We start from the raw sequence: 23,364 nt of genomic DNA on the forward strand, positions 1-23,364 counted from the left end.
ATGGCGTGCTATTTGTAGCTTTAAACGATTTGTGTGTAAATTACTTAAGTGTTACGTTACTTAGGCCATACGTCATCGTACCTAGCTAAAAGTAACAAGCCAAGTAATAGAGATACCCATTTAATTGTTAAAAATTTAATTCAGGATCATGAGAGGAAGGAAGGAATAAGTCAATAATTTTAAAATAAACTTGACATAAATACGTTCTTAACCATGTGAGGATATTAAATTCTTAGTTAGTGATGTTACTGTGACGTCATTTGCTTTTGTATATCAAACCGAAAGTCAGGGCGCGTCACTCCTGTTTGTTAAACACGGTCACGTTGGTTGGCGGTTGGCGCGCTCGCCGACATCTTTTGTTTTGCCTCTATCACATGTCACCGCATCAATTAACCAAACGACGCCCGAAAATTATACTAATTACAAGTAATTATGTGTTAAATTGAAGAGTTCCGAAACACAGGTGTAATAGCTTAGCAAATGGATAACTTGTACTTATCCATTTGCTAAGCTTATAATACACTTCGTGAAATATTGAGCAATTTCAATGTTCCACGACAATATTAAAAACAAGCGGGATGTTACAGGAATATTGTCTTCCAATAAGACCAGCGATAACGCCAGCTGATAAAAAGTCCATATTTGCTCCTAGTTCTATTAAAAATGTTGACCGTGACATACTCGTATGTATACCATAGTTGCGATGCGTTTGTGTTTCGTCTGTTGACATTTAGTTATACAGGTATTAATAAAGTTATAATGTCCCAGGAATGCTCTCAAGTCGACTATCACTATTGATGCTACTCGTTTGTATCGTAGATGCGATATTTCCTTATTTTTACATAATAATACTCAACCTTATGGCTTGTATGTCCACAGAATGTCCGAAGGGGACGTGTCGTTGATCCGCGACGAGGATCTCCTGCGTCGCATGGTAATAATTGCTTTATTTTTGTGTTATTTTTTTATTAACCTTTTTACATAAAGAGGCCTATTTATAACATGTATTGTAATAAAATAACAATACTTTGTTTCGCTTGTTCCAGTAAAATTGTAATACTAGCAATATAAGCTCTATAATTATAAATTTAATTCGTGTATTACAGTGGCAGCAGACTCAAGACTTCTCTCGGAAGAAAGAGATCCGCGCGCACATGTACCGGCTGCGCGAGGAGCGGCTTCGCAACCTCTACTCGCCGGAGCCCGCCGCCGACACTAAAGGTGACCATACTTGCCTCGCAACTGTTGTTTAAGACAGACATTGTTTTGTTTCGTGTTTTGTATCTCACAAAGTATATTCTATTCTTGTTATTATTTATCCATATAAAGTTACCAGTGTAGTGTTGTCCCCGGCGCAGGTTGTGAGTTCACGTCGTCGCAGGGCCATGTGAAGTCTTTCGCGGACCAAAACTTCCAATCCATGAAGAGCAAGGAGGTGCGCGACGCGGGCTCCCCGCCCAAGGAGTTCGCGTATCGTGGCCAAGGTTCTCCTGCACGTCTTCAACGACATAATCCTAACAGAACTAACGCCTATTAAACAGTAACAGTGATGACAAATTCTCTACATGTGGCTTACACTCTCCTTAATTAATTTCAGATCTGAAAGAGCTTTCCAACGCCGGCTGGAATGTGGAGTCCGAGAACAGAACGACTGACGATGGCCACACCCACATCAAAACTGTTCAAGCAAACATCGAAGGCAAATACGACGTAGAGGGCGGTCAGGGCCAGTTTGCAGCTGTCGATCACCATAAGCAAGCTGTCACCCAGTACGACGACGGCAACACCAGCCTGAAGAGGAACGAGAGCTCGTCCAACACCGCCGCTCACGAGCAAGTCGTTCGTCAAACCGACGACGGCTCACATTTCTCAAGCACCACCAGCTCCTCTACCTCTACCTCCAAATTCCAGGAATTCTCTTCGACCACCCATGACGCTGTGCCGTACATAACTGACGACTCGAGTGTAAAAGAACAATTTTATAATAACAAACGTAACGAGGAAATGACTTCAAAAAGGATTACTAAGAGGAACGACTTCGAGAATAGTTTGAGAAACACTAATGAGCAAGGAGAACTAGTTTCGAGAAAAATAGAATATCCCGATGATAATACAAAAGTAATAGTAGAGACGAGATGCCTTCCCGATGGGACCAGAGTTACGAGCACTCGCCGAGAGTTTCGAGCGCCTGTGGTCCACAGCAGTCGCTCAGAGCGCCATTCGCAGCAAAGCGAAAGTAAATCCTCGACCTTTTCGTCGTCTACAAAACGCTCAGATATAAGGGAATCTTTGTCTAAAAAAATTGGTGATACGTTCACCGGCCATTCTGACGACATTGTTGACCATCAAAGACATTTAGATGACCACGATTTTAAGAGAAATCATGATGATTATTCTATAGACAAAAAGGGTGATTACGAGGAGAAAATCCAACGCCGCAATAAAGAACAGAGAAGTGAGAGTAAGGTGGAAGAAGTTACTCGACGAGAAGTAATATCTTCAGAAGATGACCAACATAGTAGACGCATTCAACAGGTGCGAAAAGTAGGCGATGTCAAAGACGATATTCACCGAGATGTTATATTATCCGACTACATCCAATACGACGTGCGCAATGACATAAACAAGTTAGATAATCTTTATCAGCGTGAACCGATATCTCACGACAATGACCATCGTGTCCGACACCACGACATTAAAGAATTTGATAATGTAGATCGGATGGAAGTAACGACATCGGAAGACAAACAGCATATTCGACGACATGAGGTAACAAAGGTAGATGACACTAACTTCGTTAATCGGGAAATAAAATTATCTGCGGATAATCAGAGTTTAAAACGTCACGATATAAAAGATGAAACCGTGTACAAACAAGACAATAAAGAAATTGTACATTTCGTAAAGAATGATACAAAAGTCGAAGAAACGGTTGAGCGTAAAACTAGTACAGATTCATATCAAACTACGTATCAATCTGATTATACCAAGAAAAAAATAAGCACCGATTACAGCCCTTCACATCAAGCTTGGGCTAGCACCTTAAGGTCGGATACTCCGACCCGTCCGTCTACTAGAGCTTCTTCACCGGGTAGCAGAACTTTTGCATCGAGTAATTCTTCCTTAAGAAGTAGTGTCAGCCCAGACAAAACTTACAGAAACCCTACTAGCCGTGGGGGAAGCCCTGACAAAGCCTATAAAAAACCATCCAGCCGAGGTGGTAGTCCTACAAAAACTGATAGATCGTCTCCGACTCGAAACACCTCAAGATATTCTAGCACTCACTCGACGCATTCTTTAACAGAAATCAGAACTAATAAACGGACTGATGACATTCATCACCATGCTACACCAAGTTCAAAATCTCCTAACAGATCCTATAGCCCCGAAAAGAAAGCTGAAAAAGGGTACCAACCAAGATCGAGCGTAAGTCCTGAAAAACATCCTTCATCAACAAGACCTGACTATAAAACTACGTCTCCTTCGCGTGTTTCTCAAAGCAATTATACTCCAACAAACCCTAATTTAAGCCCTGAGCGGCCTAAGAATACAGAAATTTACACCAATACATCTTCTCGCAAAATTTCGCCAGACCGATCAAATGTGTCTAGACCTACGCCAAGACTAAGTCCAAGCCCTAATCGTGAACCAAAAGAACACAAGGCATCGCCCACAAGGGTTACTTCTAGTCCTGAGAGAAAAGCAAGTGCAGGACCAAATCAAAATAAAGGTCAAATTCCTGCAAGATCACCAAGTCGTGGTAGTTCTCCAGTTAAAGATTCAACTAATATAAGGCGTAGTCCTGCGCCACAGTCTCATTATGAGTATCCCTCTTCTCCTGATGCCAAGAAACGCGAAACAAGTCCTGTCAAGGAAGGAGTAAATAAAAAAATAGATAATAGAATGTATCCCGATGAAACACAGAACAAAACCCCTTATGACCAACCTTGTCAAAAGAAACCATTAAACGCTGATGCTGAGACTGATTACAATGTGAAACAATCACTTGAAAAAAAGGACTATTCTGATAGACGAAGTGTTAGCCCAGATAAAAATAATATAACAAGACCGAGCAAAACGCAACATCCAAAACAAAGTCCAGAAAGAAAACCTTTTAATGAAATTCACAGAAAATCGCCTGACAAATGTACGTCAGATAATATTAAAGAAAACCATTATAATAAAAATACGGAGCAATTAAAAAATGATCACTACAAATTAATCGATGAAGAAACCAAAATGTATACTCCCGTTACTGACAAAAAAATAAATAAAAATGTGGAAACTTTTACGGATGAACAAGATCAACCAATACAATATGCGCCGAAAACGCCAGCAAGATCTTCGTCTCCGGTTAAAAGTTCCGTTACATTTACAGAAAATAACCTCACTGAAATAAATTACAGTAAATACGACCACAGTTCTAATATTTTAAGTAATCAGACACAAATAAAATCTGTGACCAATTCCGATAAAGATGAAGAATTCGATAAAACTTCAGTAAGGCCGAAATCCCCCTTAAAACAATCTAAGCCTATTACGAGAGACACTATTTCCCCAACTAAAATTTTAATAAAGGAAAATAAACATAAACAGACTACTGATTTCATTGATACTGAAAAAATATCAGAAGAGACCAACAAAATTAAAACTAATGTTGTGAAAGATACAGTAACGAAGGGACGACCGCGCCAACTAATAACTCCCTCTAGCAGTCCTACAAGAAAACCAAAATCTACTGAAGATGAGCCATCAACAGGTCAGAGTTCTCCCACTACGTCTGCTAGTGGATTTGTGTATTTCAGTTCTCCTCGTAGAGAAGATGTTATTGTTACGGACCTTGACGATAGTATGACATATACGGATTCAACGGAAGTGTTTACAGACGATATCAATAAGAGAGTTGAGGTAACGAGACCTACGTCGCCTTCAAAAATACCTTGTAGATCTCCGTCTCCGCAAAAAATTTCACCGCCTAACAAAAGTAGTCTTCCTAGGAAAAGCTCTTTAAAAAAACCACCCACTGAAAATATTCAAACATCTCCAACAGAACATCCGCCATCCAGTTTCCGAGTGTCGCCGACAACCGAAACAAAAGATTTCACTGATCAGAGAGTCCAAAAGGAGAAGGATCAAATACAAAAATCAGAACCTACTCCAGTAAAGCCTAAACCACCACTTGAGCGACGTGAAACCTACGAAGAACGCTGTCGTAAGATACTTGGCATGATGGAAGACAATTCATCAAAGATATCTACCGAAGAAACTAAAACAACTATAGTTTCGAAGACTTCTAAGGTTTCCTCTCCTAGTGTGTCCCCTTGTACAAGTCCAGAACCAGGCAACAATTCTTTAATTTTGGAATGTAAAGATTATAATCAAACAAAGGAAGAAAATATTACAGTTAGCGACTTTTTGACAAAAGAAAGAGAAGATTCTATGAAAACGGTCGTTACAAACCAACTTTTCATTAAGGAAACACCGAAAAACAACAAGAAAATATTTTCTAAGAAAGATGAAAAGGTAATAACAGAGGATTCTTCATGGGTTATTGATCACCAAGTTTCGTCTTCCGGCGATATATCAACGACAAAGACGAGGTCAAAATCCCCTTTGTCGAGGGAGTTTTTCCCGTCGAAGAAAACCGACATAGACACAGCAAATAAAACTCACACAAGAGAATTGTCGCCCACAAATAAAACTACTATAGACAAACCTCAAAAAACACCTTCAAGAGATACATCACCTGTCAAGAAATTAGATACAGATAAGTCACAAAAAACATCTGTGCGAGATTCTTCGCCTACAAAAAAACCAGACACAACTAAGTCACAAGACACGCCCGCAAAAGAATCTTCGCCTAAAAAACCTGACTCTGATAAAGTACAGAAAACACCAGGGAGAGATTCCGCGGTTAATAAAACAGTTGTTTATAAAACATTAGTACGCGACGCCTCACCTAAAAAGAAGCCTGAAACTGAATTACCAATCAGGGACTCTTCGCCGACAAAGAAGACTGAAACAGAGAAATTATCAAACAGAGACTTTTCTCCTACAAAGAAAAGTGTAACAGATAAATTACCAACCAGGGACTCGTCACCTACAAAGAAACCTGAGTCAGATAAATTATCAACAAGGGAATCTTCACCTAAAAAGAAGCCTGAAACAGATAAATTACCATCTAGCGACTTTTCACCTACAAAGAAATCAGTCTCAGCAAAACCACAAGAATCTCATCAGAAACATGATAAAGAACTACCCCAAAAAGTTCTATCTAGAGACACTTCTCCAACAAAATTACGTGATATAATTTCTCACACAGAACATTACACTGCTACTAAATCACAGGATATGTCAAAAATTACTGATGTACAGAAAATTCACGAAGAAATTGTTAATAAACGTACCTCACCGCATCAAAGTCCTGAAAGAAAACACAAAATCCCTGATGAAAAACCTGCATCGAAAATACCTGAAAGGAAACCGGGCCCAGATCGTACTACTTCTCAACATACTTCGGATTCAAACGTAAGACACGGGTTGAGAACTTCTTATAAACCGGACACAGGCACAGAATCTAAACCTGCGGTACAACCTACAGGACATAAATCTCCAATTCATCATCCACATGACCAAGTTAGCAAATACGGAAGACCTCACAGTCCGGAGAAAAAAGTAGCATCCAAGTCGAGTATATTGAGAAAGGAGACTAAAACAAACATTTCCGATAAACCAGGGAAAGTAACACAGTCTACAGATAAACCGGAAAATCAATCATTGACTTATATTCACAATAAGGTAGAGGATCTTACAACAACTGACTATACAAGTCAATTTATATCGTCAGAAAGAGAACAAGAAGTTTTAGATCGAGTTCAAAAGTCTCTGAGAAAATTATCACCGGATAGAAAGGAAAAAGCTCCAAGCCGAGAAAAAAGTCCAGAGAAGGCGACTATTTGCTTACAGGATATAGACGTTGTAACAGAAAATGTAGAGGAAAATGAAACACTTGATGCAAACGAAATCATTGAAACAATACAAAAACGCGTAATAGCCGTCAGACATGATAAAACTCATGCCGAAAAACCTAAAATTGATAAAACAAAAGATCAAAAAGTATCTAGCAAGCCTTCATCTAGGAACGTTTCACCTACTAAGAAAGTAACAAACGTGTACAGTCCTAGACCAGATACTCCTGAAAGTAAACCTAGAAGTACATCTCCTAAAAAACCTTTTACTTCAACAGAGAGACCGAAATCTCCGCAAGTGCAGAAAATTGGAGTTAAACCTAAAGAACATTTGCCTTCTCAGCTAATACGTAAACCTTCACCAACTAAACTTGACAAAACTGTAACAAGCGAACATAAAAAGTCAACGGGTGTAACAAAACAGAATAGTTTCAACAAAAGTTCAACTACGAAAACATCGGCTACTAAAGTCAGTGTTGTTAACAAGACCGCTGATACAGAAATTAGAAAAACACCAACTTCAAAGATGTTACACAAAGATGTGGGTGTTAAAAAAGAATCCGATGTAAAAGTTACACGAACAAGTAGTGACAGTACACTTAAATCCAAGAAGCCATTATCACCGCAAAAAATAAAGTCTAAACCAGAAATACAAGTCAACGATATTTCAACTTCAAAGATTAATAAATTATCAAGTGTTTCTAAGAACGTTAAATCTATATCAAAAGAGTCACAGTCTAAACTACCTAGTAAACCCAAGTCTGCTACTTCTTTAAATACATCAAATGACGAAGATGATGTCATTATTGACGTGCAGCAAGCAAAGTCTTCCAGAGAAAATTCACCAGATCGTATTTGTCCTACACCAATCAATTTCTCTGAAGATGTCGGTATTCCCAGATTCCCCGATGAAGTTAATGAACCAGACGATGATTTGAACAAGAGAGCGCATCACACTATTCACGAAGCAGAGTCTATTGTGGATGACATAGTTGAGATATGTGAAGATGATGAATTGTTTGTAAAAAGAACCGACCAATGTAATCTAATTGAGTCGGATGAATGTCTGCTTACAGTCACAGATAAAGTTTCTAGGTTTACAAACAAGTTTCAGACTGTAAACAAACCTAAAGAAAGTTCTCACCGTTTTAAAGAAACCGAAAAGAGAGTACATACCGACGTTGTTGAAGAAAATCTTTCTACAGACGAGTGTTTGCTTTCAGTTTCTGAAAAGGTAAACAAGTTTGCCAAGGGTCCAAGAAATACAAAGGACAGTGTAAGCCCATCACGAAACATAAAAGATGAGTACGATAGGGAAACTGTTTACCAAGATAATTACACTAAACTTAGCGTTAATGATAAGGCTCATTTATTTGTTGAAACAGCCGAGAACACAAAGGTCTCCAAGCCAAAAATAGGTCAAAAAATAGAACGTCCTGATTTGACCGATGTTGACGAATCTTTAAAAAGCGATGACTGTTTGCTTAGCGTTTCTGACAAAGTCAATAAGTTTGTTAAAACAGCTGAACAATTCTTGTGCGAATCATACGAGGTAGAGGAAAAAGAAAAGAAAATTAAAGAAAAGCACGACAAAATTATGAGAAAAATTATAGAAAATATCGATTACGAATCGGATGACGATTATAAAATTGATGAAAGTCATCAAGAAATACATAAAGAAGAATTAGAGACTCGAGAAGAATCTATAAATAAATCGTTGCTCACTCAGGAGACGACGAAAGAAAGTTCCATTAGGTCTAACAAGCCAACTGAAAGGGTTCTTCAAAAAATCACACCTGTACGTAGCAGTGACGCCGTAAAAAAAGCAAAAGCTCTGTTCGAAAATATTGCAACAAACAAGCAAACAACTAAAGACATCACTTACACGAAGGTAACTAAACGACCGGAGAATAAACAGTTTCCCAAAGCTACACTAACAACAACAACAACTGTTTCCAAGCCGATAGATAAAAAAACTCTTAAAGCAGATAATTTTGATAGCAACGATGACGAAGTGACCTGTACATCGGATTTTGGAAGTCCAGGTAATCTTCAGCAACCAGAACGGAAACAATCAGAAACGCCACGCCGTAGCCCTGCGCGAACACAATCTCCAGATATTGTAAGGAACAAATCACCAGCGCAGCAAAGAGTTGAAACAAAAACAACTACAACTATCACCAAGCAAACTTCAGCTTCCAGATCCGAGAGATCAGAATCTCCTCAACAGAGACGCGAACATGATGTTAATGAAAAATTGCATGACAAAGTCCCTGGCTATTTGCGTCCAACAAAAACCAGCCAACTAAAAGAGGAACCAAAATTAACAGAAGAACCAGAAGTTATCAGTCGACGAGGAAGTGGAAAGTTTGGTGTTGAATTGCGACGGACGAGTATTGAGAGATCCACTTTAACAAACGAGCATCGTCGCAGCAGTGTCGAGCACCACCAGCCGTGTATTGAAGATATCTATGATGTTGACCTTCTAGAGCAAATGGTGAGTATTAGTAACAATAAAACTTACGTCTTTGTATAGTTAAGTGAAATTAGGTAATTGACCTATGTAGCTATCGATATTATTCAGAAAGTAACGAATCAGAAGTGTTAAAAAGTCTTAAGTTGATCCCTCAGCGATTTATTAATATAGTTTATATTTTACAGTTGGAAAAGGTTGTGGGTTACGAACAGAGACGTCGCATTCGAGCGCAAATCCGTATTGCTAAGAAAAATCAAGAGAATGACGCTGTTACCACAAGAATAACAAAGGAAACCGTGACGACCGTCAAGAAAGCTCCTTCACAGGAACGCCAACCGCGATCACGCACGCCTGAGTGTCAATCCAGATCTACTCCACAAAAGTCACCAGAGAGAGAACCTAAATCCTACACCAGAATGCAATCACCTGGTAAACAGCCCTCGGTCGATAGAGAACCATCTCCTGAACTCGAATCCAACAAAAAGCTCCAACAAAATGTTCCCAAATCTCCTTCTCCTGTAAGGCAATCACCAAGAAGACAAACCGAACATGTGTCGTCTGAACCTACAAAGCCTAAAGAACAGCATAGTCCATTACCTAATGGTCATGCTAAGATACCCGACAACATTACAGACGAAAAAAGAGCTCAAAGTCCGTCGAAACTTTCTCAAAAGACAAAACCTATATCTAAAAGTCCAATGCGTCCTGGAAGTCCTGATAAAAAAGGTAGGCCCGTGTCTCCTACAAAAACAGCAACGCCGAAACCGAAATCCAATCGTTTTAGCGAGTATGCTACAGCGTATATGAAGAAGATCGGTCTGAGGTCAGAAGAAGTTAAAACTTCATCTCAGAAACCCAAAAAAACACCTGTACAAGCTACCGTTACCGTGGTAAAGCAGGAGCAAACTGTTAAAAGTCAAGAGCAACCGAGTCTGGTTCATGTCATAGATGAGCAAGAAACTGTGGAGACCAAACATTCTGCGACAATTATAACAAAGAACGTAACAGAACGTACATCATCGAAAGATGTTATCGAGATTGTGCAGGTGAATGGAAAGAGGTCTTCCTCACTTGAGAAGAGCCCAAGTCCAGCTCGCAGACCTCAGAGTCCAGAAAAGTCTCGGAGCCGTAGCCCTGACTTTCAAAAGCCAGCCGCCGAGCCGGTGCAAAGAAAACCGCACATAGAAAAGAAAAAGGAACCTGCAGGCAAAGCTGTAAATGATATCGAAAAAAAGATTTCTTCTAAACCGCAACAGGAGGAGAAACCCTCCTGGGTGACCAACAGGAATCTCAAGAAAGTGACATCATCCGTTCGCACGTACAACACCAAGAAAGCGGAGAATGAGAAGCCGAAGTATCGTTCCATAAGTCCATCTAAAGTAATCTCTAAGCCAATTGACGTAATCACATCTAGCTACGGGCCCGGGCCACTCGACGCCGATGGCAGGCCGCTCTTTGGTATCAAAGCGCTGAGGAAAGGGGCCACAAACTATCAAGGTAATGTCATACAAAATGATTCACATCACTATTTAAGTAAATATTTATACAGGTTTAACGAGAAATCTATAAGACAAACATTTGTATTTTTATCTTTTTTTTTTTTGTAATTTAAGAACACTTAAGGAAAAAGACTTTAAAATACATATTATGTTAGTAGCTCTTATATACATAAAAGTTGTAAGCAAAACATGTGTTGTTTTAACAAAAGAAAAAAAGGAGAATACGAGAGACGTGACAGGTTTGGTACTGGTTATATGAATAGGATTAAACATATGGGTATAAAATATCACCGCGGTTCAGTTACAAGATCACTTTCAAGGTGAATAGTCGTGAAGCATTGTACTCGATCATATGCGAGTTTATTGTCTTGCATAAATGTTAAGAACATTTTTTTACTAGTGTGTAGTTTATTTTTAATCAATTATATATTTACAGTCAAAGGTACTGTGATCCGCCAAGAGTATCATTCTAAGAATGGAGGCGAACCCGTAGGCTCCGTCTCCGTAACCGCGTACTCCACCGAGCCGGAAGACCTGGAGAAGCTGCTGCAGCAGCAGGGCGAGCGGCCCTCCAAGCTACACGGCCTCACCGCCATCACCACTACTAAGAAGTTTGGCGGCGACAGCGGCACTACATACAGCGAGATTCATACTGTAAGCGCCTTCACAAATTTATTAGCAATAAACCACTTCAAAAGTAAAACACGTAATTTTAAAATAGTTGGAATAAACGAATATAAAAATGGTTTTACACTTTAACTCTACCAATTACAAAAGGAAATATCTATACATAACAAATCATGAAGTTGTAAAAGGAAACCAGATAAGTACTTAATTTTGACTGCATTAGGACGATATTGCTAAAATTTTAGGACATGTATCCAGTCCTAAAATTTTAGCAATCAATTATTGTTGATTTAATTAAACATTTAATTTAAAAAGACGTTTAATTTGTACATAAAAATTACATCAACTCAACCTTCGCCGCACCGTACAAGAGGCGATATCGAAGTAGGTTCATTACATTTTTTGTTCCCCGCCGTGACGAATTGTCGATTTGTTTGACAGAAGGAGGACCGCGCCGCACTCGACCAGTTCACACACAGCGACAGGCGCGTCAGCGAGGACAGAAGCGAGCGCTCCTCTGAGACTCGGTACATAGAGGATGTCAACGATAGGAAGCACAGCGTCACTGACAAAGAAGACAGATATAACACAGAGCGCCGCCACGTGACACGACAGGACATAGACAACGAATACAACGCAGAAATAACAAGATCTGAAGAAACAGACTGCACACAAAAGTACAATCAGGAGGAAATTTCAGAAACACACGCAATGGAGAGCAAAAGAGAGGATAATCGTAGGCAAAAAGAAACAGTAGACGACGGGTACTCTGAAATTATGAGGGAAGAAAGAGTGGGAAGCCGAAGAACTAGTCATGGTGAAAAGAAAGACGGTAGATTGCGGGAGGAAAGAGTGGATAGGATTGAAAACGTGCAAAGAGTAGAGCCACGAAGCCAAGACACTGGCAGGAATGAGAGACGGGTAGAGAACAAGAAGACTGTTCTGCGACAAGGTTCCGTCAAATGTCTTACGGAGAAATTCATCAAGAATGCAAGTGAGTATATTCATACTTTTTTGTAATTCGCCTTTGTGTAAAGTTATTCAGTTAATGATCTCCATAAGCGAGAGCAACTAATTTCCGATCGATTCTGATTTTATTTTCTGCGCCGTATTAACCAATTAAAACAGCGATATATACTTTAAGTGATGTAATCCTCGATGACGGTAAGCCTTTATCATTTCATTAATAAAGCAACTGTAACATAGAAGACGTGAAGAAGGCTAGGCGTGACGTCACATAACTTCAGACTCTCTAACAGCCTGCAATTGACTTACGTAATGAGTTCACTTTCGAACGTGCCGCAGCTCGCCGCACCTCGCCGCACCTCGCCCCAGCACCGCTCACTGTTCAGTGCTCGCTTGTTACCTGTCTAGTTACACTGCGCACTGGCAACTTAACGGTGTTTAAAAATAAAAAGGTTTAATAACAAAAACAAACAAAAGCCGCGAAATTTGACATTAATCGAAGACTTCGTAGAGGTATTAAAGCTTTTACATATAACTTTAGATAGAGATTAAATTTAATTTATGTTCAAAAACAAATAAAAAAAGGCAGGAGATAGTGTAAATAAGCTTACGGAACGGTGGCTGAATCATCGGATCTTTGCAACTTATCATTATGACAACGTAACATAAGTGGTTCTTTCAATTTGTTGATTTTTATTACGTGAAGCTACGACTCCTGAATTTAACAATATTATGTAATACTTTATTCGCAACTTGTTGTAAGTTAAGGTTTATTTGTGTAATCTCGTAGGTGAGAGTAGCAAGAACGAGCGGGTGACGTATCCCAAGGCGGGGCTCATCCTGCGGAGCACAAGTATCAAGGATAGTGGATCTAACGATTCTACACACGCTGGTGAGTCTTGCAAATCGTTTAGTCTTTGACACTTTGCTACAAACTAGTTAGAAAACATTAATTTGTGTAATCATCAACATTTAGTATCAGTCGGTGATAGTGTTTCATTATTTTTTACCCCATTCATATTTGAGCAGTACTTAAATGTTTCCTGCCATTAAAACTTTGTAAGGCAAAGTATCGTTATTCGCACGGCACTTCCTCGCTCGTTCATTGACCTCTTGTAAACATTAAATGTCAGACAATAGTAATGCGATAAATGTGATTACAGTTGACTTGACCGTGGGATAAACGTGGCAACTATACAAATAGATTTACACAACTATGTACGATTGTTTTTGTACAGCTACAAGCTACAAAACATGACCCTTTACTCTTTTTCTAATGTCGGCACGTCTCCATAAATTTACTTACAGTTTAACTGAATTATAAGGTATTTATTGAAGCCGATTGGCTACAGTTAGTTGGCAACTTTTAGATAAAATAATTTCAACTTTTGCTTTTGCAAAGATTAACCTATTAAAGACTATTATGGACATTATAAAATAAGTACTTATTCTTCTAGGTTCTAAAAACTTTCCTTTTATTCCTTCCGTTATCAACGATGACTTTGTCTGTCTACAATATTTTCTCATTGTGTCAGAACTGCACCGCACCGACAGCGAGCAGAGCCTGGCCTCTGCAGAGGAGGGCGTGGTGAGCATCACCAGCAGCCGGCAGGAGCGCGGCGACGGCATGACAACCACCACGACCACGACGCGCAGCCGCGCGCGTCACGAGAGATCCTTCCTCGACAGCGACACCAAGGTCACCGGCGTGCAGGATATACTCAGCAGGATGAAAAATGCTGACATCGGTAAGATTTTCTGAAAATATCCAAGAAACAAATTAGTCAATAATAGTTCTTTTAAATCATAGTTATGCGTGTGTAAGGGTACACCGGTACAGGTAGAACTAGAAAGAGATGGATGAAGTGTGAAAGGTGACATGATCAAAAAGGGAGTGATGACTAAGATGGCGTAGGATAGAGCTATGAGGAGGACAAAAACCTATTGCGCCGACTCTTGGCGACGGGAGTAGGATAAGGAGGAAGATGATGATGATGAAGATCTTTTAAATCATAGAGTGGCCAATGCGTAAGCAACCACCTTAATTTGCTAAAATCGCGAAGCGATCGCTGCCCATAGACAACAGATGCGCTGCCTGCTTTCAATCGACGGTGTAGAAAGAGGATAATTTCTATGCTCTTTCCACCTACATCATATCCATTTCCCCTTACTTTTTAGGAAAAACGTGGAAAGAGAAACTAAATTAGGGGTTCGGCACGCAGACTTATGTGTTATCGTGGTAATACATGTGTATGTATGTGTGAGCAGTGGTGGAGGATACCGACTGCGGTGAGGACGCGGAGGCGCGCGCGCTGCTCAACAAGTTCCTGGGCGCCAGCGTGCTGATGGCCGGCATGCAGGGCTACGTCACCGAGAGCGCGGGAGGAAAGGTGGTCATCAAACAGGTCAGTTATATCGCTAAGGTCACACAAACTTTACAGCAGCTAGTAATTTCGCACAACACGCCGTGAAATTATAATTTCAACTAAATGGAAGTTAAAGGATGCGATTGCGACTTAAAATCTTAATACAGGTCTAATTACGACACTGAATAACAAATGCGTCGGCTTGTTCTGATTGATCAAAATAATATTTAAAAACAAACATGACGCCAAAGTGGCGGCAACGGACTCTATCCATACTAAAATTACCGCACTAGTTCATAATACAAACACAAGCTTGGCCGCGCACCAACTACACACCAAATGTTACAACGTTTATAAAACATTTCCTATTTTAAATTGTACTAATTGTGCCTCTAATGAGACGTAGTAAATAATAAATCAATACACTTAATAATAAGACTTACAACCATTCATATAAGGATATCATAGGAGAAACTTTACAAGCGATTAAGAGACTTTTAACAAGTACAGGTTATGTGTCATCGATTTTTTTTTAAATTCTTTTGTAGGAACAATTATAATAATCTTATCCTTTATAGGACTTCCTAGTTACTTACCAGTTAATATCGCGTTGTTATTATCGCAATAATTAGAAATAGTTTTTTTGTAAATCAATCATGTTGGCTTTCATTACTTGCATAAACTATCCACGTGCACTGATTCATCTCTGTAATTACGTACCGGTATAAGGAAGTGCAGCGGCAGCCAAGTTCACAGCGCGCAGCCACCGCGCAGCTCCTGCCATGCCACTGCTCACTGCAACACGCCTGCCAATGATTTATTACACTAGTGATACGCCACAGCGTACAAGAGTATACGAAATTTTGAAAATATTTCCACAATACATATTCGTTTTTTTTAATACACCAGAAATCCGCGCAAAACTTACTTTCTCTTCGGGTTGCGAGTGGGGAAATTACTAATTTGTCTATTACTTTACTTTACTTTAGATTAGTAATATACGCATAATGGAAATTAACGTTTACCTGATAACTGATACGCTTTGACAATAAGAGCAACATTCCTGTGTTAATTCATAATCATACTTATATTCATAATCTCGTGGATTTTGAACCCATGTCGCAATTTTGTTAAAATGTTTATAAATAATGGCGTAATTTAAATGCGTATCGATGCGATCGGAGAGGAATTCAATAGTAAACAAAAGCGCGCGCTGGATGCGCCCGCGCCGCGCCGTTTAAAGACACGCGCGGGAAACGCGAAAAGCGCGCCAAAAATAACACCGCGCCGACATTTCGCCGACTCTGCTTCTTTGTAACGACGTATCTCGACACACGGCGCAAACTAATTTAGACTTTCAAAACCATTGAAACAAAGTCTCATGCAGAGAAATTGCCTTAAACGAATTTGCGTGCTATATTCGTAACCGTGACGTCATCAACGGCCGCTCGCGCAGTCCGTTCCAAACACCCGAGCAGATCAGTCCATGTCAAAATTGACACGACATAAAACTTAATAAAAAAAAGACATAATTTATGGTCTCAAAATATAACAGTGACCGGAAGCAAGTGTCATTAATCAAAAATATTTTCTCCGATTACACGTAGTGCTTTGTAAACTTTTAAGATTGCTTATTTTAAATCGAGCTTTTGTTAGGTAAGTGCTTTTACGATTTCCGTTTGTTGCCTTTCTTTACTAAACTATGCAAAACCTTTACAAACTTACTTCATTTACGTTTTCGGCAACTATACATATATTTTTCTGGTCTCGTAGTTAAGTTAGTTCACATTGGCGAAAAACATTGTACGTACATTTTGTACTTTCTTCCTTCTATTGCTATTAAGTTTAGATATATTTCATTTATCATTTCTTTTAAATACCAGATATTTTTTAATCTTCAGTAGTCTTGTAAGGAAATTCAAAATGTTTAATTTTCTCTTGCTATGCTAATATACTCGTAGTATACTGATAAAATGTCGTGCTGATATAACAATTTTATTTGATTATCAAATCGAAAAATGTAACGTATTATATTTTGTAACCTTCTTATAGAGAATATTGTAAGTTGTAAATTAGAGCTTTTTATGCGGATGTTCCCGCGCCGCTGCTGCCGCCGCCGTTTTATTCGCATGTATATCGTATCTATCTAATTCTTTGGTACCTTTATTCTAATAAGATTCTTATCCTGTGAAATGCCTTCAAAAGTTTTATATAAGAGCTTAAAAAAATTTTAGAGAAATCTTAAACGGCAACATTTTCTATTTTTTATAGAAAATTTTGTTGTAAAAAATAAAAGAGATGTTGAAGTCTGCAACACAAACATTGTAATGTAAAATACATTTACTTGAAACGCTAAATTAACTCATGTTAGATTTCGTTTCGTGTTGAAGTGTAGTTCGTAAATGGTTCACTGGAATAAAACAAATCCATGCTGGATTGACTTCTGTTCCGGTATGCTTTCGCGTCTGTATGGGGTCGCGGTCGGCATTAGAGGTCAGCGGTGAGGTATCGCAGCGACGGACAATGCGGCCGCAAGCCGATACGCAGCATATCAATTGCAGCACGTGGCTTAGTGTTTGCTTACCGACGGCGACGCGATGTCTCCCCTGCGGTTTTGCATATGATACTATTGCAACAAAACAATATACTCCTACTTAAGTTACTTTTGTTACTACACTGGCATTTTATACATAAACAATGATTGAATGATACAAAGCTAGTCTGTTAACTGTTTAAAGTTATTTTTTAACACGACAGCTCTGAAGTTTTGCAATCTCTAATCGTATAAAAATACAAACATACATGTTTCAGTTTTTACCCCCGGAAGAACATCGCCTGGCGTAAGATCTTGTTAGACGTCAAAACATTTTATACTAACGTATTAAAATCGTTTTGATTTCACTTTTTTTTAACGTTACTGACATCACAAGGTTCATTAAATATTAGAAACGTATACAAAGTTCGGTCGGCGGTTTAGTCCAGTTTATTTGCACTAAATGATGTACGCACGAGCTATCAAGGCCTGGCTAATTTTAGTCGCGCAAAGTCTGGTGTAGTTCTCAATACATAAAACTGTAAGCACTTCCGTGTTGCTGACTCGCAATGCAACAATCATGTTCTATGTTTCACCCGCGGCTTTCACCGCGAAACATTTCTCCATACAAACTTTAATTCCTATATATTTTTTGAATTACCATTGTTTTTAACAATGGTAACTCCACTTAAACTCCACCGTTATATTGTCACCTTTTTATCTAAACTCACAGAAACCGATCCTTCATCAACAAAGAATAATTTTATTAATTTTGTTGCACAGTAATTATTTCCGACGGCTATCATTGCCAAATTACATTAGGTAGCGATTATAGTACTGGCGAGGTCGGGTAGCGGACTAAGGTGTGTTTTATTCTACTAGGTTCAATGCGGTCTGATCATCCGTTCTACATAATCAAAATATGTCATGTAAGCAAAATAGTTTTATTTCATTCTTAAGATATTTTGGAGCAGACTTATTCCTTGGCATCCTCTGAACGTCCTACCAAATTGTCATAAAAATCTATCCACTTGAAGAATGCATAGGCGACAAACAGTTTTTACAGATTGTTACAGTCGCACATTGTCTTCAGGTAAAAATATTTTTGCATAAAAAAGTTCTTTAAAGTCCGCTGTCGCTCAACGTCAGGACAGCTTCGTACATCAATTGTGGCACCGGAGGTATGACAGGGCGTTCACTCCGCGCCCAATATACCACACTTTGACAAATATAACCCGCGCACGATCTACGCGATTGTTCATTTACGCTGCGCCTGTGCACGTATCGAGACTTACGCAATAACATGCACCTGCTACGGTGATATTTTGATATCGAATATTTGTATTACCAGGAAGCGGTGTTTGAGAGCAATCATATACACAGATGTTTTCAGTTTTATATCATTTAAAAGACACGAATATGTTTAGTTTGTCTCCTTAAATTGAATTTAATGCAACTTGTTGCGTGTTGCCTATACCTTTGTGCTATTAACACGAATGACGACGACGACGCTGTGTCTTGTAATTAGTGCGGCCTCTTCCTCATTCCCCGGACCTGTCCTACAATACTGTAACCCGGACACTAAGTAGATTTTGGGTTAGAATTTTTAAATTGTTGAAATACTATTTGAAGTATTTTGTAACTTGTTGTTCTAATTGCAAAATTAAGGATACTGGGATATGGGTACGTTCCGAATTTCGCTTGCAACTGCTAGAGACTGCTAGATGCTGATGACTGATAGATAACTGCTAGATCGCAACTAATCACAAGCCGTTATAAAGTTTGAATGTTGTAGTAGTTGTATTGGTGTGTTGCCAGCTCTGGCCGTCGAACCCTCTCCGTGCGCTCTCGTCGCCTCTTTTGGTGTTGCGACACCTCACCTTGATCCATTTTTTACACGTTTCTACGTTTACGAGCTAAACATAAAAGTCATCGTTATTCAGCAACTTCGAATTTAATTAAATATATCCAATATGTTATTACGCATATAATTTAGCACGTGTTGTTATGTTTACAACTTGTTACACACTACGTAGTTCCTCTTTTCGGACTCCACGTGATGGCCAGCGTGACGCACCTACCGCGTGCCAGCATGCCACTAACAAACTATTCTAAGTGATTCTAAGTAACATAGTTGTAGTTTAGATATTACTTGCATTTGTTTCAAAAATTAAAAGTTACTTAACTTATGCTTTGTTTGTAGATCTTTTAAATTTAACTGATTGTAAACTGGGAAACTGATTATTTGGATTTCGTTGGTGATAGCGACGTAGTAAACAATCACCTTCCATTACCACTAAACACTACCAGTTGATCCGAGATTGCACTCATATTCGTAATACTTATAACCGCAATATTTCCATTATAAGTTGCGGTGTCGGCCGCCATTCCGCTGCTCGCCAGCTTTCCCGCGTTTACGCTTTATAACTGCAATAAACGTTTTTCTTATTCATGTTCTGCCGCTGTAAAATTTCTATTGTCAATGTTCCCATTTGCTTTTACAGCTACATGTAGAATTGATTTTAGATCCGCAACGTTTTTAACTATTGTAAACGTTATAAAAGAATTGAACTCATATGGTGTTAAAATCAAGTAAGAAATATGCAAATACCGCACGCGCTAGTTGTGATGCGATGCAAAGCGTTCATCTGTGGTTTAACCGTTCAAAACATATCAGCACTTCATAGTTATACGAAATCTATGAATATAGTACGACCTTCAGAACAAAGATAACGTTTTTAAACCTCAGTGAATATCTGGCTTCTATCCAAACTCTTTTACCGCTGGACTTGAGATCACATCACAACCAAACAAAACACTATGATGAGTTAACATTCTTTCCTCTACAAGTCAGAGGAGCTTCAAGTGAATATTAAACATGCCTTAGGTGACTTGGAATGTAATTTATCTTCGTAAACCGGGAGATATAAAGCAAGTAATCGTGCAAACTATTTTTCAAAAACACATTGAATGTTATTAAAGTGAAAATTAACAAATAGAAAGTTTGCAGCAACGGGAGCCGCTGTTTTTAAGTCGTTAAATAAAACTGTTGTGCAATTCATTCGAAATTAAATCCTTTGATAATTGCGAAAACATTATAGAAATGGCATCTTCAGAATATAAATGCTACATATAACGTACCGTATGTTTCAGATTTATCAATTTTAACTGTTATATTGGTTCTTTCATACAAATCGAAATTCGTAAACTCGTTTTATCGCTTATGACAATCAGAAAGAATCTGAAAATCAACTTAATGTTTATCGTCGTTCGTAATAAACATTAAAGTAAAAGGATTGCGAAAGACGCCTGAATATTAAGATAACTTTCATTAAATAAACTGCAAATCACTAACCGAACTTTGTATATCGTCGCAACATTGCAAAGAAAGTGTATTACGTGTGAGGCTAACAGATTGTTGTATTTTTAAACGTATGCTATAGCTACCGGCGATCAACGGTCGGCGGTCGGCAGTGGACGGCGGCGGCCGGTGACCTGCCAACAATCTGGCCCACTGATCTTCTACTATACGAAGAATTGTTCGCGTATATTTAGTTCATTTCCGCTAATTAATAGGTTACTATAACGAACTGTTTTCCTAGTAAAAACCATTACGAAGCCTTTTCGTAGTTTGTGGTAACATTTTAATTTAAAACTCCATTCTTAAAACATTTTGAACGAAGAACGACATTTTACTTGGAAGGCTCCAATGCAATATCGACTATCGTAAGCCACAATTGTGCGATTTATCTTGGTTAATGTTTTTAACATTAACAAGATAAATACCTACTAATTTTTGTGTTTAGCAACTGACGTTATAAACATAAATTTTGATGTCGTAATTAATCGTATTAATGTTCTTCTTAAAATAATTCGTCGTAAAACTTATATTTCAAAGTTATAATTCACATAGGATCGTAAGGTTGCAGTTGCGCCGCCGCCCGGTCGCATCGACTTTGGGCAGACGTGAAGAAGTTTGGCAAGACCGCTCTTCGTATGGCAAAAACTATAATGATGCGTGTTTATTTTTAGCAGTAAACAATATAGTTCGAGTACATGACTAAGCAAGTTTTTGTTGCACTTTTGAACTTGTATTTTTAATTGTTTACTCTCGCATAAGGCAAGGTATCTGACGACAAACAATTTTATGTACATTCATTACTAATTAAAGGTTTACACGGAGACTGCTTATTTACCTGTGAGTCTATTTATGTAGCTTTTTTAACTCGGGGTTTGTCGCAATAAATATATAAAACTACTGTTTCTATTGCAACTCTTTAATAACTAGATTTTTTAAATAATATCAAGGATTCTGCCTAATATTATAATTTAAAATGTTGTCACAAGGTTGGGGAGTGCGGAATGCGTCTCCGTCTCGGTACGGAATTGGCCTCACGCCCTTCGCCGCCAAATGCAACAAAACTATCGGAAAACATCGTTATGCGCTGACTTATAAGTCAGACACATCTCTCAACTCACGACACACAAACAAAGTTTACATGTCTCCAAAACTATTCTTTTGGATAAAATTAGAAAAGTATTTTCTTCTTTCATGTGAAGTATGACAAGCCAAAAGTATTAAACTGATTGTAGTAGAATATAGTAATTTCCCATACTAAAACTACACTAAGGGAACAATCAAAGACTCTGAGGCAGTTAGTACATCAGCGTCAGCGTTTAGGTTTCGATAAAACGACAAACGTAACAAACAGTAGACATTCACGTTGATGTCAAAAGATGATTTGAAAATTAGCAGAATACAAAAATACATATACATCAGTCGGAAATGTTTGAAATGTTCGAAACTCGTCCTTTAGAGTAGATACATTGCTCAAAGGCGACTGTACCCAGCTTACAGAATTCATCCGTACAAATATCGTGATGACAAACAAAAAAATAATTTCTATTGCTTTCTAACAACACTTAAAGAGACAAGTGGCTTTAAGTACAGACAAACGGCATGAGGTTGCATTTTACCTTAGCCGATGTCAACCGCAGCTGTGTTTGCTACATTTCTTATGATTACTTTCTAAAGATTTCTGTATCTCGAAACATAACTTACATTAACAACATATGCGGTAAAATTGAAGTTTGAGAACATTTAAGTTTTTTAATATTATTTTTGTATCGCGTTACAAAATGGGTCAGTTCTTTCAATCAGCCGTGTTGTTGGAGGGCGCCACACAAGGTCACTGCACTCGTTAGCAGCTACTGACATGTCGTCACGTCTTCTACATAACAAAGATTTTTTAGAAATAAATCAAGATAAAAGAATGGAATTAGGCAAATTAAGCGCCTAGCTAATGAAGTGATGTGTTGATGCAGGAGACGGTGCAACGCAGCGGCGACGGCGAGGTGACCAGCAGGAGCAGCACGGTGCAGCACATCGACCTCGACCAGTGCTGGGACGAGCGCGAGCTGCGCCAGCTTGTGAGTTGCAATATGTGCTATGTACCAGCATATAAATATTATACTGAGCGGATTATGTGCATCAACATACAAACAACGACTATCGGCTAACCGCGGGCTGCTCAGTGGACGGTGACCATGGGGTGCAATGTAGGACGCCGTTAGTTCCGCTTGCGCGCTGGCTGACCGCTTCCGCAGCTATTCTTCTATTTGTACTCAACCTAAATACAGTTTTTCAACACTGGTTTTCATATAACGTAGTAGTATCGCGCAATAAAATACAAAAAACCATAGCTGTCGGATTCGAATCTTATCTTTTCGTTGCAGCTGGAGGAGTGCAGCGACTACGACCAGCGACGTCGCCTCCGTGCGCGCATTCGCACCCTCATGGCCGAGCAGGAAGGTTTGTCTTAGATATGTTTTTTTGAGTTAATATCTGCTAATACTCTATAGAGCTAATTTTGAACAAGAAGCGAATGTATTACAGCTTGTACGAGCGCGGTGACGGAGGCGCTGGCGG

At 38.9% G+C, this 23,364-nt stretch overlaps 1 protein-coding gene across 1 annotated transcript in view; it reads left to right on the top strand.

Moving 5' to 3' along the window:
* LOC106108748 (microtubule-associated protein futsch) overlaps nt 1-23,364 on the top strand; it is a 43,991-nt gene that overhangs the window by 13,859 nt on the left and 6,768 nt on the right. The window contains exons 2-14 of the mRNA XM_013290008.1: nt 880-934; nt 1,107-1,221; nt 1,359-1,484; nt 1,598-9,465; nt 9,630-10,941; nt 11,380-11,597; nt 12,012-12,564; nt 13,327-13,428; nt 14,072-14,284; nt 14,805-14,941; nt 22,761-22,865; nt 23,172-23,247; nt 23,332-23,364. Of these exons, the coding sequence (XP_013145462.1) occupies nt 881-934; nt 1,107-1,221; nt 1,359-1,484; nt 1,598-9,465; nt 9,630-10,941; nt 11,380-11,597; nt 12,012-12,564; nt 13,327-13,428; nt 14,072-14,284; nt 14,805-14,941; nt 22,761-22,865; nt 23,172-23,247; nt 23,332-23,364 (10,912 nt within the window). The 5' untranslated portion in view covers nt 880. The remainder of the gene's footprint in view (nt 1-879; nt 935-1,106; nt 1,222-1,358; nt 1,485-1,597; nt 9,466-9,629; nt 10,942-11,379; nt 11,598-12,011; nt 12,565-13,326; nt 13,429-14,071; nt 14,285-14,804; nt 14,942-22,760; nt 22,866-23,171; nt 23,248-23,331) is intronic.

Source organism: Papilio polytes, unplaced genomic scaffold (assembly GCF_000836215.1).
Source record: "Papilio polytes unplaced genomic scaffold, Ppol_1.0 DF821400.1, whole genome shotgun sequence".
Classification (NCBI taxonomy): Eukaryota; Metazoa; Arthropoda; class Insecta; order Lepidoptera; family Papilionidae; genus Papilio; species Papilio polytes.